This window comes from Chrysochloris asiatica, unplaced genomic scaffold (genome assembly GCF_000296735.1).
Source record: "Chrysochloris asiatica unplaced genomic scaffold, ChrAsi1.0 scaffold00245, whole genome shotgun sequence".
Lineage (NCBI taxonomy): Eukaryota > Metazoa > Chordata > Mammalia > Afrosoricida > Chrysochloridae > Chrysochloris > Chrysochloris asiatica.
In genome coordinates, this window is record NW_006408763.1 from 454,534 (window position 1) to 470,055 (window position 15,522).

Sequence of the window (15,522 nt, forward strand, 5' to 3'; positions counted from 1 at the left end):
TAGGTATAGCTTGAAAAGGGTAAATAATACTAAAATCCTTAACTGCCTTATGAATATTAGTTTCCCTTGCCTACTATTGTAAAATGTTGGGGAACATGATTAGAGAAAACTTGTAAGCCCGCCTTCAGCCTATAACTGATTGGAATACCTAAAAGGGATTCTACAACTTGCCCAGTGAAATAGGCCTCATACAAAGCCTTTTACAGAGTATCGGACCTTAGGTGGAATCCTAAGTCCCATCCACAACCTTGTGAAGTGAGACATTCCCACTAGAAAGGACAAGCTGACTGGAACAGCTACAGTGACAGAAGAACATCTTCATGATGAACCTGACCTCTACTCAGAGCCGTAGTTACTCTAAATACCAACAGAGAGGGAAAAAGTCTTCAAATCAAGTATCAATGCTATCCCCTCTGAACCCAGGGTAGATAGGGATGGGCAACATTCTTCAAATCAAGTATCAATGCTATCCCTTCTGAACCCAGGGTAGATAGGGATGGGCAACATTAGCTACCTAAAATGAGGGGGCAATAAAGGCATGAAGTGACTGACTTACAAAACTTCAAGAGGGAGTTTAGTTTAAGAGTATGGGGGGAAAGAAAGAGTCCCCACTGAATAGCTGTCATCTTGTCTAGATGGGTCTGATGTAAAGGGATGGGGATAAGATTCATAAGATTCAGTGGTGAATAACTATTATCATGACTAATCGCGACTGTCACAATTGTAAAGGTAGAAGTTTTATAACAAAAAAGGGGAGTGGTTAATCTTACAGTCCAGAAACAGACAACCTAGGACCATCAAGAGAGGAACGCACAAGCAGAATGCGGGACCTAATCCAGAGAAGCAGCAGAGCCAGAGATGGAGGCAGAGATGGGGGCATGGAGAGGGGGAGCAGCTGAGGACTCTAGATTCATGGACTAGGAAGAGAAGGACTAAGAACTGGTGGCCAGGAGCAGACTTGCAGAATGTGCCCTTTGGAGATATAAATTATTATATATGACTGAGTGGTGGTTTTTTTTATTATTATTATTTGTTTGTGTGTTTTTTAAAAAGCTAAAGTGGATAGAGAGAAATACTGTTAACTGATGGTACATTGTTGTTGTTGTTAAGTGCCATCGAGTCAGTTCCTACCCATAGCGACCCTATACAGAGTTTCCGAGGGTGTAAATCTTTAAGAGAGTAGAAAGCCTCATCTTTTTCCCGCGGAGCGGCTGGTAGTTTCGAACCGCTGACCTTAAGGATGGTACATGGAGGGGATTATAATCAATGTAATGAAATAAGGTATATGATTTTTTGCATATAAAACTGATGATATGCCCTGTAAACTTTCACTCAATCCACAATGAAAACCTTAAATTAAAAAAAAAAAAAAAAAAAAAGAGTGTCCTTGGGGAGATGGAGATGTCCTCTCAGGGGCCAGCTGGAGGTAACTAACACATTATAAGATGCCCTTGTGGGTTTGAATCCGGGGTGGGGGGTTGTGCAGGAAGGGGTGGTCCCTGGCACCTCCACAATCATTATATCCATCACAGCCCACAGAGAAGCTCCTATCCTGGGAACCTGATGGAGACAGATGAGTCCTGATACACAAAGTCAGTAGTCCCAGAGAGGGATAATCTCATTTCAAAAACATAGTGTCATTCTGCCCAGCTAATAGGCATATATTCTTGCTTTGGAAAACATGCCCTTAGAAACTAGCAAGGACGAAGTGTTGTTTAGAGTGGAAAGGGTAAGGGTCTCACTCAAGAGAGGGGAACTTCCTGCCCTGCTACCAATGACTGTGAGGAATCAAAAGAGAAGCCCTGGCAGAGTCTAAATTTGGAGCTGAGGGGTTATTTTCCTCTGTACATGCCAGAGCCTGGGGCAAATTTTAGGCTTTAGGGTTTTTGTTGCTGTTTCTGCTTTGTGCCATCGAGTGGGTTCCGAAGCACAATGACCCTGAATAGGGTTTCCGAGGAGCGCCTGGGGAGTTTGAACAACCAACTTTACAGTTCAAACAGACCTTGAGGTTGAGCACTTATCCTATGTGCCACACCAGGACTCCTGTAGAGTTTATGGAAGCTAGAAAAGTCAGAAAAACTATTGAGTGTGATAATTGTTTAAAAACAATGGCAGAAAAGAAAAAAAAAGATAAAGAAATTTCTGGTCCAGAAAAAGATCAGGAAAAAGACATGGAGTGAAGAGATCCGACTGAGGCATCAGGCTACCTTCTGTAAGAAGGGGTTAAATTTCTCCTGGAATGGGCCCTTCCTGTACCGTGGATTCTATTCAAGCCAGCACCACCAACAGCAGCCTTCTTCTGGAACTTGCAGAGACGTAAAGGAGCCTTCTACATTCAGGCTAACACCCACTTCCCCGGAGCTGGCTCCCCGGATGAGAAGAGAAGGGGTCAGGTGCCCCAAGCGGGTCTCAATGCTGCCCTGCAGACCCTCGGCCGGCAGCCACAAGCAGCACTGGGAAGCCGTCCCACATTGAGTCTGAGTACGAATGTAGCGCTTGTAAACGCACCACAACCGGTAGAAAGATGAAGAAACCCAATTTAAGAACAGTTCAAAGGAATGGGGACCCGAGGGGCAGGGCAAGGGGTTGAGTCCTGTTGTGGCGCTGCAGGATAATACGCTGGATCGCAGGTGAGTCTGAACTGCAAGGTCGGCTGTTCAAGCCCACCAACCGCTCCTGGGAAACCCTATACAGGATCGCTATGAGTCGGAACTGACTCGGAGGCACTTAACAATTCTTAAGGGTTAGCGATCACCTGCGAAGAGTGCAAAGCTTGTGAGTCGTCTAGGCAAAATGGTGTTTTCCTGTCCCAGCGAAAGTTGGGACCCGAAGGTGGGACAGGTTCCTCCATCCCCCCAGTTGCGAACACCAAAGCGGCGCCCACAGTTCTCGGGCTTTCGGAACTGGTCCCCTGGGTTGCGCACTGCTAAGTAGCCCGGTAGCCAGGGATGAGGGTGAGAGGGCGGGCGGTGGCTAGGGCTCCTCCCTCCTCTGCCTGGGGTTCCCACTCTCTTAACCCGCGCGCGGGGGCGCCCGGTCACTGGGCTCTGCAGAGCGAGCAAGCGGTCAGCGCAGAGCCAAAGCCAGAGCCAGAGCCGCTAGCGTCCCGTCCTAAGGCCGACGCCAGCACGCCAGCATGGCCCCTGCAGCGGCGTCGGGTGGCAGTACCCTGCCCAGTGGTTTCGCGGTCCTCACCACCTTCCCCGACCTACTCTTCATCTTCGAGTTTGTGAGTAGCTCGCGCCGGTTTATGAACAGGGCAGAGTGAGCCGCGCGCTGCGCGCCCCCTAGAACACCACCAGAAACGCAAGCAGAATGAGCACTGTCCGGATGCGGGGGTTCGGGGTGGGAGGTTTAAAGGGGCTAAGACACGAAAAGGAGTTAGATAGAAAACCTAATTCAAAACACGGGTCAGATGCTAGAAACGGATGTCTGTTTTTTGCGCGTTGGTTCCCAATGCAGCGCCCATATCTGCTTTGCTTGGGCCTCATGGAGCAAGCCCATCTCTGCCCCGGCACTTTGCCTTGCTTGGAGAGTAACGTCCTGGGGTGGGGGTGAGGTATCCAGGTTTACCTGGAGATGGTCTTGCTTTCCAAAAATTCAGCAAAAATCTTGAGTATTGCTAACTGCGGTTTGGAGACTAGATGGATGTCATAGGAAGGGCTTAATCGGACAGTTTTCTTCTGGTCTTTTAAAGTTTCTAGCTAGTAAACATAAGGTGCTCTGGTAGCGTAGTGGTTACGAATCGGGCTGCGAACCGCAAAGGCAACACTTGGAAAATACCAGCTGCTCCGCGGGAGAAAGATGAGGCTTTATGCTCCTGTAAAGATTTACAGCCTTGGAAACCCTGTACAGACTCACTATGAGTCGGAAAAGACTCCACGGCACATAACAACAACATAGTAAACATATCTACTACAACTTTGATCTGGGAATGATAAAACACAGGTCATTGTTTTCTCTCCTGCAGTCATTCTGCCTTGTGTGTAGGGCAAGGAGTTGAGGAGGCTGGCAAGAGAGGTACCCATGCTCTAACTGCTCCAGCTGACCTTGAGCGGTAGGAAGGCTTTGGCACTGTGGTTTTTCTGGCCTGCGCTGTGCACCGCAAAGTAGCCACTTGTGACTGCGAGTAAACGGGTCCTACTGTGGCTTCCTGGCAAAGTCCTCCCTGTCGTGGGAGTCTTAGCCTAGTTCAGCCTTAACTACCTGGGCCATGGACGTTTCCAGGGGTGGAGGCTGCTTGTTTGTTCTGCGAATATGCCCCCAACCGTTTCATGAAGAGTTAATTGGGAAAGAAGGAAAAAAAAAAAAAAAATCAGAACTTAGCTGTTTAAATAACTGAGACCCCGGCTTCTTTCCTGATGGGAAGTGGGAGGTTGTGAACAGCAAAGGGATTAGAGAACTGGATTCACTTGGGTTCTGTGAAAGGTTTGGAAAAGGATTATCATTGAGCCCACACTTAGGTCAAATTCTGGGGATAGCTAGAGTCAAGGAATGACCTCTAGAAGAAATCTTGGAAACTGCTGAGCCTATCCCCACCATTTATAGATAGGGACATACGGGTCCAGCCACCCCTTTAGTCAGGTACTCTGTCTCCCTGTTAGGGTCCCTTCCATGTTCAAAGCTTCCAGCAAAAAACTAGAATAGTGGCCAACTGAATGTTTGACCCAAACACATGGCAGATCCAGTCCTTCTACCTCCCCCCAGCACACACAGTACTGGCCCATACCCCTGAGCCCTGTGGTAGCATCCTTTCCCCAAATGGCTCATCTGGGTGTTTCCATCAGCTCCTAGTGTGCGATTGCCCCAGGTTGGATTTCTGGCAATGAACATGCAATGTCCATAACCTGGGACTAGCTAATAATGGGTTGTTCCCTCAGAGCTTGTTGTACTTAAAAAGGCAGTTTCATGACTCAAAGAGATGATGTGATGGTACATAGAGATTTTTAAGCAAAAAAACCCGCAAATCTTCCTGGGTGTTTCTCAAACTTTCCTAACGATGGTTTACCCTGTCTGAGTAGCTATTTGGTGAGTGTAATCACAAGGATCATGGAGAGCAGGCATTAGCTGGGCTTCATACTTTTGCAGAGGATTCTGGTGTGCCCCTGCTTCTTGCCCTTGTGGGCAGGTGCCCCAGGACTGCTCTCAGAGGAGAAAGACTTCTCAATGCTGTCTGCCTCCTCTTAGCAGCACAGCCTAGGAGAAGCAGTGCTGTTGTGGTTAGGAATGGTCAAGATAGGCAGGACAATCTGCAAGGGCCATCCAATAGGAAGGGGTAGGAAAGTGTGGAAACCTCAGAGTCATGTCTCGCTACATATTTCTTAGTGGAAACTTGCTCTTCCAAGGCAGTTTTGTAACCTGAGGTAATAGAGATGTCTTCTAGAAGAAATCATTCTTCCTCACATGAAACATTTCTCTCAGAAGCTGTTTCACTGCTACCTCTGCCCTTGCCACCACCTCACCATCATCACTTCCTAAGAGGCCCTGGAGCTTGTCATCTCTGATACTCTTCTTCTCAAGATTGGGGGTGATAGGCTTACAGGGCACTTGGGAGAAAAGAATAAGTAGACAATCCTGTCTGCTTTCCTCTACATGGATTGTATATGAAAAACTGCACGTGGTCTTGATGGGGTGGGGGTGGGGGCACACGGAGAAAACACAGTTACTGTCCAGGATATACACATCTCAGCTTTCTCTGCTGTGACCATGTTGCCGTCCAAAGAGTTATTCCAATTTAGAGACCCCCCCTAGGAGCAAAGGAGCTCTGGTAGCGTAGTGGTTACGAATTGGGCTACGAACCGCAAGGTCAGCAGTTCGAAACTACCAGCTGTTCCACGGGAGAAAGAAGGGGCTTTCTGCTCCTGTAAAGATTTACAGCCTTGGAAACCCTGTACCGGGTCGCTATGAGTCTAAATCGACTCCACGGCACATAACAACAACAACAGGAGCACTGGACTGCAAACCACAAGATTGGCAGTTCAAACCCACCAGCTGCTCCTTAGAAAACCTATACAGGGTCGCTATGAGTTGGAACCGACTCCATGGCACTTAACAACAACAACAACAAAGGAACAGACTTGGAGTCCTGGTGTGGCACTGTAGGGTAAGCACTCAACTTCAAGGTCCATTTGAACTGCAAGGCTGGCAGTTCAAAGTCACCAGTTGCTCCTTGCAAACTCGTTATGAGTTGCAACAGACTAGACAGCACTTTACAACAACATGGAGCAGAGTTAGTGTGAAACTGGTGAAACTTACATGCTGGGCTCCCACCTGCTTGGTGTTATTGATAAGTACCGTGGAGTCGGTTCCGACTCATAGTGACCCAGCACAAGGTTTCCGAGGTTGTAAATCTTTACTGGAGCAGAACGCCTCATCTTTCTCCCGTGGAACCACTGGCAGTTTCGAATTGCTGACCTTGAGGTTGGCGACTCCACTCGTAACCACTATACTACCAGCTTGGGTCCCTTCAAAGATCCATCTTCATTTTGTATTCTTTCCTAAAGAAAGTCCTCCAAATTGCACAAGCCTCAGATTAAACCTGGACCTTCCCAATTCACAGTGGTGGCATATGAAAGTCCCCCTGATCCTCATCCTTGTCAGACTTGCTAGCACCAGAGTTTGTCATTTTCTGCTCATCTGGTGGGTGTGAAAGGCTTGATTGTTTCTTAAATCTTTAGTCTAGCAAGTTGGTGATTAGTCATAGCTCAGAATCTCATGTTTGACCTCTAAGAGCCTAGGAGGTGCCGATGTCAAACTCTCGGGCCTTACTTCCAAAGCTGGAAGGGTGGAGCTCCACTCCACTCCCAAGGCAGCGCTACTGCCCACTGATGCAGGGAAGGGTGGGAACTCAGGGTGGGGCATAGTAGCTTTACTCTGGCCCAATACTCCTAACCTAAGGAGCTCCGGTAGCATAGCAGTTACGAGTCGGGCTGCTAAACTCAAGATCAGCAGTTCAAACCTACCAGCTGTTCCACAGGAGAAAGATGAGGCTTTTAGCTCCCGTAAAGAGTCAGAACTGACTCCACGGCATATAACCATCACCACCAGTATTCCTAACCTATAGCTCCTGATCTCTGAAAGCTACAGGGTCCTCGCTGGAAGTAGAAAGAAAGCCCAACCCAGGTGATGTGTCCCCACCCTTCTGTGCACCCTCAGAGCCAGAGGCCAGGCTGCCGCTCCAGGTTCACTGATGCACCCTCATACAAAGCAGGGTTAAATGACTAATGCTCTCCTTGTCTCCAGCAAGTCCGCTCAGGACTCTCTTTGAGGCCTGTCCCCTGTCCTCCTCCCTTTGAAGCCAATTTATCACAAAACATGATGCTCACATGGAATACTCTGTTTTAGTTGTGGCCGGTGGTCCAAGAAGAGAAAACCCCTTTTTCAGGACTTGTTAAGAAAGTGTCTGAAGAATGGTTAAGATCACTAACCCAGCTTCCTCCTTTCCAACCTATACAAGTGGTGGGGCTGCTGCAAGAACAGTTGGGAATTAAGAGAGAAACTTTGGAAAAGGGAGTACCACCCACCTTTCCATGACAAGGGAACTTTAAGAGCTTGGGACACATGGAGAATCAGATCAGACTTTCTGGAACAGTGGACTGAGAGCCAGCACGTGTGGTGGTGGGGGTAGGATAGGGACCCACCTGAATTTTCAATTTTTACAGTGAACTGTACATAGAAAACAGCTGCTGTTGAGCTGATTCCAACCCGTGACCACCCTCTATGTCAGAGAATAACTGCACCAGAAGGTCTTCCATGGCTGATTTTTACCCCCCGAGGTAGATCTGTAGGCCTTTCTTCCAAGGTGCCTCTGGGTGGGCTTGAACTTCTAACCTTTCTAGTAGCAGCCCAGCACACGAAGCACTTGCACTGCTCAGGAACTTCAGTAAGATGGTTTCCATGACCAAAAGGGACCAGAACCTTTTTATTAATTGAACATGACCTGACAAGTCATGGAACCTGCCCTAGGTTTTCACAGACTGGAAAAGAGCTGACCCCGGAAGCCCAGGATTAGGCAGTGGAATGGGGTGGGATGGCATGAGAAGGCCATTTTCTGTTGGATGGTCCACATTCTGGGAACCATAAGAAGGAAAGTTCTACTGTCTTGCAGCAAGAGGACTCCTAAGAGACAAGCAGCATAGAACCACAGAACCCTAATTTCTCAGAGCTGGGAAGAAACTGAGGCTTGGAGACAGAAGGCAAATTGTGTAGGGAACCCAGTCTCAGTGTTCCAGGGATACTTCTGCAACCCCAGTTTCTGCATTCACCCCAACACACACAGTGAACTTCTGTCTATAGCAGAAAGGACCATGGTAGACAGTCCTCAGCAAGACTTGGTTCTCTTCTCTCCCACTAGGTAATGAAGCACAGATCTGAGCCAATGAGATCTCAAACTGCCCTAGGCCTGCTGGGTAAAACACACCCTAGAGTACCTGAGTTACCAAGTCTGGGGCGGACCCAAGAGTTTAACTTTGATAAGCATCGTTTATGCCTTTCTCTCTGATTCAGTGAGGTTTGGAGTGGTGTCTAGAGGTCAGCCCACTTGATGTTTTTATAGGGGGGCAAAATAGTGTAGACTTTTTTTTTTTTTTTTTTGGTAGACGGTTTTTAGTGACAGGTGGGATCATGAAGCCAGGTATCATGAGGTTCTCATGGGCTCAAGTCTTGGACTTTTCCCTACTGCCCCAGCTGAATTTCCCCTGCTGTCCTCAGGGAGTGGGGGCTGGCCCCACTAGACAATGACCTAACTTGGCCTTCTCTGGCCATACCCACTGACTCCAACCTTGGCCTCCTCTTTCTGTGTTGCAGGCCTTTCTCTGTCACTGTGTAGAAAGAGGTAAGGACACTACCAAAGCTTTCTCCTTTAAAGGGAGGGAGAGAATTATAGGTAGATTTCCCAAGGGATGTTGTTTGCCAGATTTGAGAAGTGACTTTTCCAGTTTTTCCAGAAGCAGGCCTGCTTTGATCAGGCATCAGTGGCTTTGAACTGTTCTCTAGAAGCTGTGAAGTGTGATGCTGGGGGTTCAGCTTGGCCATAGGTCAACCCTGCACATACCATTGTGCTTGTGACCCAACACCCAAGGTACGTGGAAAAGGATTGCTTTTATACGTCTCATAGGCCCCTGTCCCCCTTCACGGGATGATGGAGTGGCTATACAGGCATCCTCTGGCCCACCTAGGGTTTGGTCAGATGCTTTAAGATATGATGGGGGTTTCAAAAAGTTCTTGGGGGAATTTCATTATCTGTTTCTTCTATTTTCCCAAGAACTTTGTGAAGCCTCCTTGTGGAGTTGTTATTGCTTGTTGTTAGGTGCCACAGATTCGGTTCCAACCTATAGTGACTACTGTGTATTACAGAACAAAACACACCATCCTCACAATTGTTGTTATGTTTGATCTCATTGTTACAGCCAATGTGTCAGTCCGTCTCATTGGGGGTCTTCCTCTTTCTCATTGACCCATGGTGTCCTTCTCTAGAAACTGGTCCTTTCTGATAAGATAAGCTGTGCAAAGTAAGAGAGCTGAAGTCTCACCATCTTTGCTTCTAAGAAGCATTCTGGCTCTACTTCTTCTAACACAGATCTGTTTGCTCTTCTGGCAACCCAGGGTGTATTCACTATTCTTTGCCAACCCCAAAATTCAAAAGCATCAATTCTTCTTCAGTCTTCCTTATTCATTGTCCAGCTTTTGCCTGCATATGAGACGATTGAAAATACGATGGCTTAGGCCAGGTGTCCCTTTGTCTTCAAAGGGAGGAGGACTCAAGATTCTATTGCAGCAAAGAGATAGTGCAGGGCAGGGCAGGATCAAGGCTGACTGCACCTCCACACCATGCCCGCCAGTGAATGGGAGTGTGCACTGTGCTGCAGACACCAGTGTGGAAGAGAGGCTTCCAAGAGGACAGGGCCTCCAGCCCTACACCCTGAGCCTCTGTAACTGCTGAGGCCAGTTTTGCACTCAAAACTGTTATGCCTCAGCAATGGCTTAACTCTGGTCTGGGCCCAGGACATGTTTCTTGAGGGAAGAGCCAACTGAAGCCCGTATTGGCGTGGATGGAGCCAGTCTCCCCTAGATGGGGGCTGGTAGCTGACTCAAAGGATTCAGCACTGAGCCAATGGCCTCCTGTCAGGAGAGTCTGATTAAGCTCCATTCCCAGACACAAGCCCCTCTAGGACCTTATCCCAGAGCCTCAAGTATCAGGCCTTGGTGCTTTGAGCCAAGGTTGCTAAGGAGGAGCTGATGTGAATTCTGGTGCTGTGGATAAACATGGTCCAGTTCCCCTGATCTGTTTCAGATTGTTCTAGGAGCATCCTCTTCAGGTCAGGGAGCAAGGAGCAGGTCTTCTCTCACTATTTTGTGGTTAAGTACCATCAAGTCGATTCCGACTCATAGCGACCCTGTGTAGGGTTTCCAAGGAGCAGTTGGTGAGTGAAACTCCAGCTTTGTGGTTCAAACTGACCTTTCAGTCAAGTGCTTATCCTACTGAGCACCACACCAGGACTCCATCTCTGACTATGGGGACTTTGAATTGCCTTCTGCATTCTAATGGGGTGGTTTGGTTCCTTCTTAGACTCTGGGCTCCAGCGGTATAATTTTTTTCTCAGGTAGTGTGCTGGCATTGATAATCTACTGCATTTAGCTCCAGGCGTTCTGATGAATACCTAATGTTCTACCCACGCTGGGTCAAAAAAACACCGTTGAATCAGTTTAATGCACCAAAGCCATAAGTTCTGGAGGCGGGTGAGGGAGTAGGAACTAACAGAAACTTTTGTCACTCCCCATAACACACTGATAAATCAGGGCAGTGGGAAGAGAAGGCCTGGGGGGTAATGGTCTCGGCTGATCTGAGATTCGAAACCTGAGTCTCCATTCCTGTTAGAATTCAGCTGAAACATGTGGAGTCAGGGAGAGCATGGGGGAGATCTGGGGAAGTACCAGTGAAACTCCTGGGTTCAACTTTGAACAAGGCCTTTTGAGAGGTGGGCTCTCCAGAAAAAGGGCATATGCAGATGGCCAGAAAGTGAAGCCAGCTTCCCTTGACCTCAGTAGGAATGGGGGACCCTGAGGACCTTGGAAAAGGTCTTAGTGAGGGACCATGGAATGGGACTGCAAGTCTAGGCCCACCAAGGAGGGCAGCATGCACTTCAGTGTCCTGATCCTTTGCTTCTTTTGGGTTTTGTTGTGGTCTTAAGCCACAAATCTTGGTATTATTTTCCTCTGATCTGAAAGAACAGAGCCTATTGAGACTGACTGTCCAGAGAGAGAGTGGGGGAAGGAGAGACCTACTTCCTGTGGCCATCGCTCATGCCCACGGGCAGCTGGGAGCAGGAGTGAAGGTTGATGGTCTGTTATCCCCTTCTCCCCTTCATGTTTTATTCTCATGGGCTACTGAACTCTCCTGCCATTTCCAAAACTGACCATAGACTCAAGAGACAGTTCATGGCAAACTGTTGGTGGGATATCTTGGGGACAATGACACACACACATGTGGAAGCTGTAGCCAAAGTCAGCTCCAAAGTCAGCCTGGTAGAGCTGGGTACCCACCAACCGTGGAGCTGTGGACAGGCAACTGAGCCTGTTTCTGCACCAATACAATGGGGATATCATAGATTGGCACTGTAGGAAAAGCACTGCTAACCATGTATCAGCAGTTCAAACCCACTAGCCACTCCTTGGAAGCCCTATACAGGGTCACTATGAATCAGCACTGACTCAATGGCACTTAACAACAACAACCACCACAAGGATTATGTAGGGATTTAGGAGCCCTCGTGGTGCAATGGTTGAGCACTCAACTGCTAACTGAAAGGAAAGCTGTGAGACCCCATCAATGGCTCCACAGGAGAGAAGGTGTGAGTCTGCCTTGTAGATTTCAGCCTAGGACACTGATGGAGCTGTTATACTCTGTCTTATAAGTTGGACAACCATGAGTTGGAATCTGCTCAGCAGAACACATCATCACCAACCTCAGTACCAAAAAAAGTTGGTGGAGAAGAGTCATTCTCTTTTCATTCCTTTTTTTTTTTTTTTAAGTTTTTATTGTGAAGTGAGTGATAGTTTACACAGGAGAATATAATTCCATTGCAATGATTACAATCTCCTCCGTACATCATCGTTCAACAGTATTTGCTTCTATTCCCTCTGTTTTGTGGTGGTGGGGGGGGGGAATGTACACAAAAACACTCAGGAATATATAATAATTTAAACAACCAAAGGGCACATTCTACTAGCCTGCCTCCTGGCCACCAGCACTCAGCCTTTCTCCTTCCATGGGTCTAGAGTCCTCATCTGCTTTCTCTCTCCATGTCCTCATTTCTGCCTTTGTCTCTGTTGTCACTGCTTCTCTGGATAAAACCCCACATTTGGCTTGTGTTCTCATTCCATTTTTGCATGAACTTTTTGAAGCCCCATTTGTATTCTCAAAGTTCTTCTATCAATGCTGCACACATGGTTACTGCTCAGTATCTGTCAGCTGTGATTATTCTTAATCTGCTAATAACTCAGACACCTGCTCCGAGGTCATCTGGTTAGCCTGTGCTAATGGGAGCCTGCTGCAAGAGGGGCCACCAGGTGGACCCTTTTGCCTTGTGTGCCCATCTCCTACGGCATTCGTTGAGTAAGGTATTGAAGACAGGGAGTAGGTGAGATTTGGCGAGTGGGAGGGGCTGTTGAGGGCACACTGGACTTGTCCCATGGGCTAGCAAGTGCTGCACCCTCCACAGGACCTTCCTAAGGGCTCTTCTCTTAGGGAAGAGGAGTGGCAGGGCATGTCTTTTCCTAGATCCTGGCCAGCCTAATGTCCTCATCTCGCTTCTGCCTCAGGGGTGGGGTGCCTCCTAAGTCTCTGTTGTCTCACCCTGCCAGCCTGGTGCCAGGACAGGTGGGGTGAATTCTGAGTGTGGCACAAATTGCTGCATTGGCCTGGAGCCAAATACCACTGGACTGGACTGGGATTGTTGTTGTTATGTGCCGTGGAGTCGGTTCCTACTCATAGCGAGCCTGTACAGGGTTTCCGAGGCTGTAAATCTGTACGGGGGCAGAAAGTCTCATCTTTCTCCCATGGAACAGCTGATAGTTTCGAACTGCTGACCTTGCGGTTCGCAGCCTGATTCGTACCACTACGCTACCAGAGCTCCTTGGGATTAGACCTTTCCAAAGTGATTTATCTTCTATGTCAGTGCATCTGATGTTTGGAAAGGCATCGTTTCAGGGCAGGGACAGCTCCAGAGCAAGAGTGCACCCTCCATCACCACCAGCTGGGCCCTGTAGGTGCCTCTCACAGAATTCAGGAGGTCTCAGTGGAGTCTCTAGATGGTACAAATGGTGAATATGCTCAGCTACTACCCAAATGACGGGTAGTTTGAGTCTACCCAAAGGTACCTTGGGAAAAAAAAAAAATCAGTGGGGCACAATTCTACTCTGACGCTCATGGGCTTGCCGGGAGTCAGAATTAACTCAATGTCAACTGGTTGGTTGTTTGGTTTGTTACAGAAAGGAAACCACTAGTTTTTGGTTAGAATTCTTCCTAGGGCCTCATTCATCTCTATTCATGGCAGGAAAGCATGGGGGATGTGGGGCAGGGGGGCTAAATCCTCTACCCACCAGGCCTGAGCTTACTTGTCACCTCCCCTTAGAAGTCCACCCTGACAGCACCCCTTCCCTGGCACTCAGCAAAACATGGCCCCTGTCATGTCCTTGGCACAGACTGGACAGTCTGAAACTTCTCTCTCAGTTAGTGGGCTTGCATTGGTAGGAAGGGGACTAGGGTCTTGTCTCCTACCTGGCTAATGTTTACCAATCACAGGATGAGTCCTTAGACAGAGGGTGAGACTCATCATCCCCACGAAAGTGACATCCAGAACCCGGGAGGTGGGTGCTGGGCTCACTGTGGTGGTTTCTGGGGCTGTCCATATAAACCTGTTCTGTTTGTTTGCTCACCACATTACTAACCTACATGGTGACTCCCATCAACACCTTTTGTTTTTCTTGCACCGAAGCCACTCCCATTTGATTTACTGTTTTCACGGGGTTCATCTTTTCCAGGTGGTTTACCTGGTATTTTTCACAGAACCTCCTTGTTTCTGTTTATCCTGCTGGGTAAAGCCACTGGGCGTAGGCATGGCAGGCAAAATTTTCCATCCAGAAAGCCTCAAGTTGAATTAATCTGAGAGTTTTTATTCATTCCTAGAGTGTGTAGCCTCTGCCTATATGGGGAGATGGGCATTAAGTCAGTGACCATTTAGTCTGCTGGCGGTGAGCCCTGTGACACAGAGGTGTAGAGGGTACGATGGAAAAGAAGGGTCTTCCTGAGACCTGAGGATGGGTGGGATTCCAGGCGTGAACAGGGAGGGGCAGAGAGTTACAGAGGGAGGAAGCAGTAAGGCGTAAAAAAACGTGGGAGCAAGCCAACCAAGGTGACCTCCTCCAACACACATTCCCCCTAAAACATGCCATAAACTATGGACCTGAACTGGGCTCCTTACTCTTTGGATCCCAAATTTATCTCTCCCTCTTGACGAATAGATCCAAGACTCCCTGAGTCCTGGTCTTTCCTAAGCTCTTCAAACTGCATAAAAGGACAGGGTCTTAGCCTGTCTTCAGAGGGATGGTGGCTTGTTTGGTACTATTGGAAAGAAGGAGCCTACTTATGATGGTGGAGTTAGGAGGGCAGAGCCACTGGTGTAGATAAACAGAGTCAAGGGGTCTCAATACTACTCCTGGTGTTTCCCTTGGGAACAGCCTCAGAGGCCAGACTCCCAATAAACTCTTTTCAACTGGCAGAGTAGGAGGGGATCCCACACAGAAAATCTTTTGGCACCCTCCCCTTTGGGTCAAAGTAATCAAGCCCATGCAAATTACCAGGTTCTGGACAATCGACTCAAAAGCAATGGGTTTGGAGTCTATATCCAGGGAAGAGATGTTTCACTGGCCCACTCTTCTTTTCACCAGAACCTGAACCTATGCTTGGTGAACCCAGAGTTGCTCTGTGGGGTCTGGTGTTGAGGCTGGAAGAGATGCAGGGAAAGATGAGTTCTGTTTATTAGTCTAGGTCTTGGAATAGAATCTGTTTCCTCTGACTGTATTCCCCAGAGCTGACTATGATCACTCTCATTGTTAAGATGGATGATGGACGGATGAGTGAGTGGATGGATGGGTGGATGGATGGATGGATGGATGGATGGATGGATGGATGATAGATGGATGGACAGGTGGATGGATGGATGGGTAGGTGGGTGAGTGGGTGGATGGATGGATGGACAGATGGACGGATGGATGAATGGATGACTGAAGGAAGCCCCTCCTCTGACTGGCTGAGTGTGAGTTCCTCAGTTTGAGGAAAGAGGGGCTATGTTTGGTCGTGCCATTTCTGCCTCTCCAACCTGCTTTCTGAAAAGTTGGGGGAAACAAAAGGGACCTGAGGATGGCTTCAGAGTCATTGGGTCTTGGATCTTTCTCACTGGCCCCTCTCTCAATGTTCATTTTCCCGTCGCTGAGGCTCACTGTCCTCATGACTTCACCTTGGCT

General features: G+C 48.2%; 1 protein-coding gene across 2 annotated transcripts in view; it reads left to right on the plus strand.

The window, feature by feature from the left end:
- The first annotated feature begins 3,136 nt into the window (after positions 1-3,136).
- The window catches only part of MAL (mal, T-cell differentiation protein), a 33,445-nt gene continuing 21,059 nt past the window's right edge, over positions 3,137-15,522 (plus strand). For both annotated transcript variants that reach the window (XM_006873514.1, XM_006873515.1), the window contains exon 1: positions 3,137-3,229. In XM_006873514.1, coding sequence (XP_006873576.1) covers positions 3,137-3,229 — 93 coding nt within the window. The remainder of the gene's footprint in view (positions 3,230-15,522) is intronic.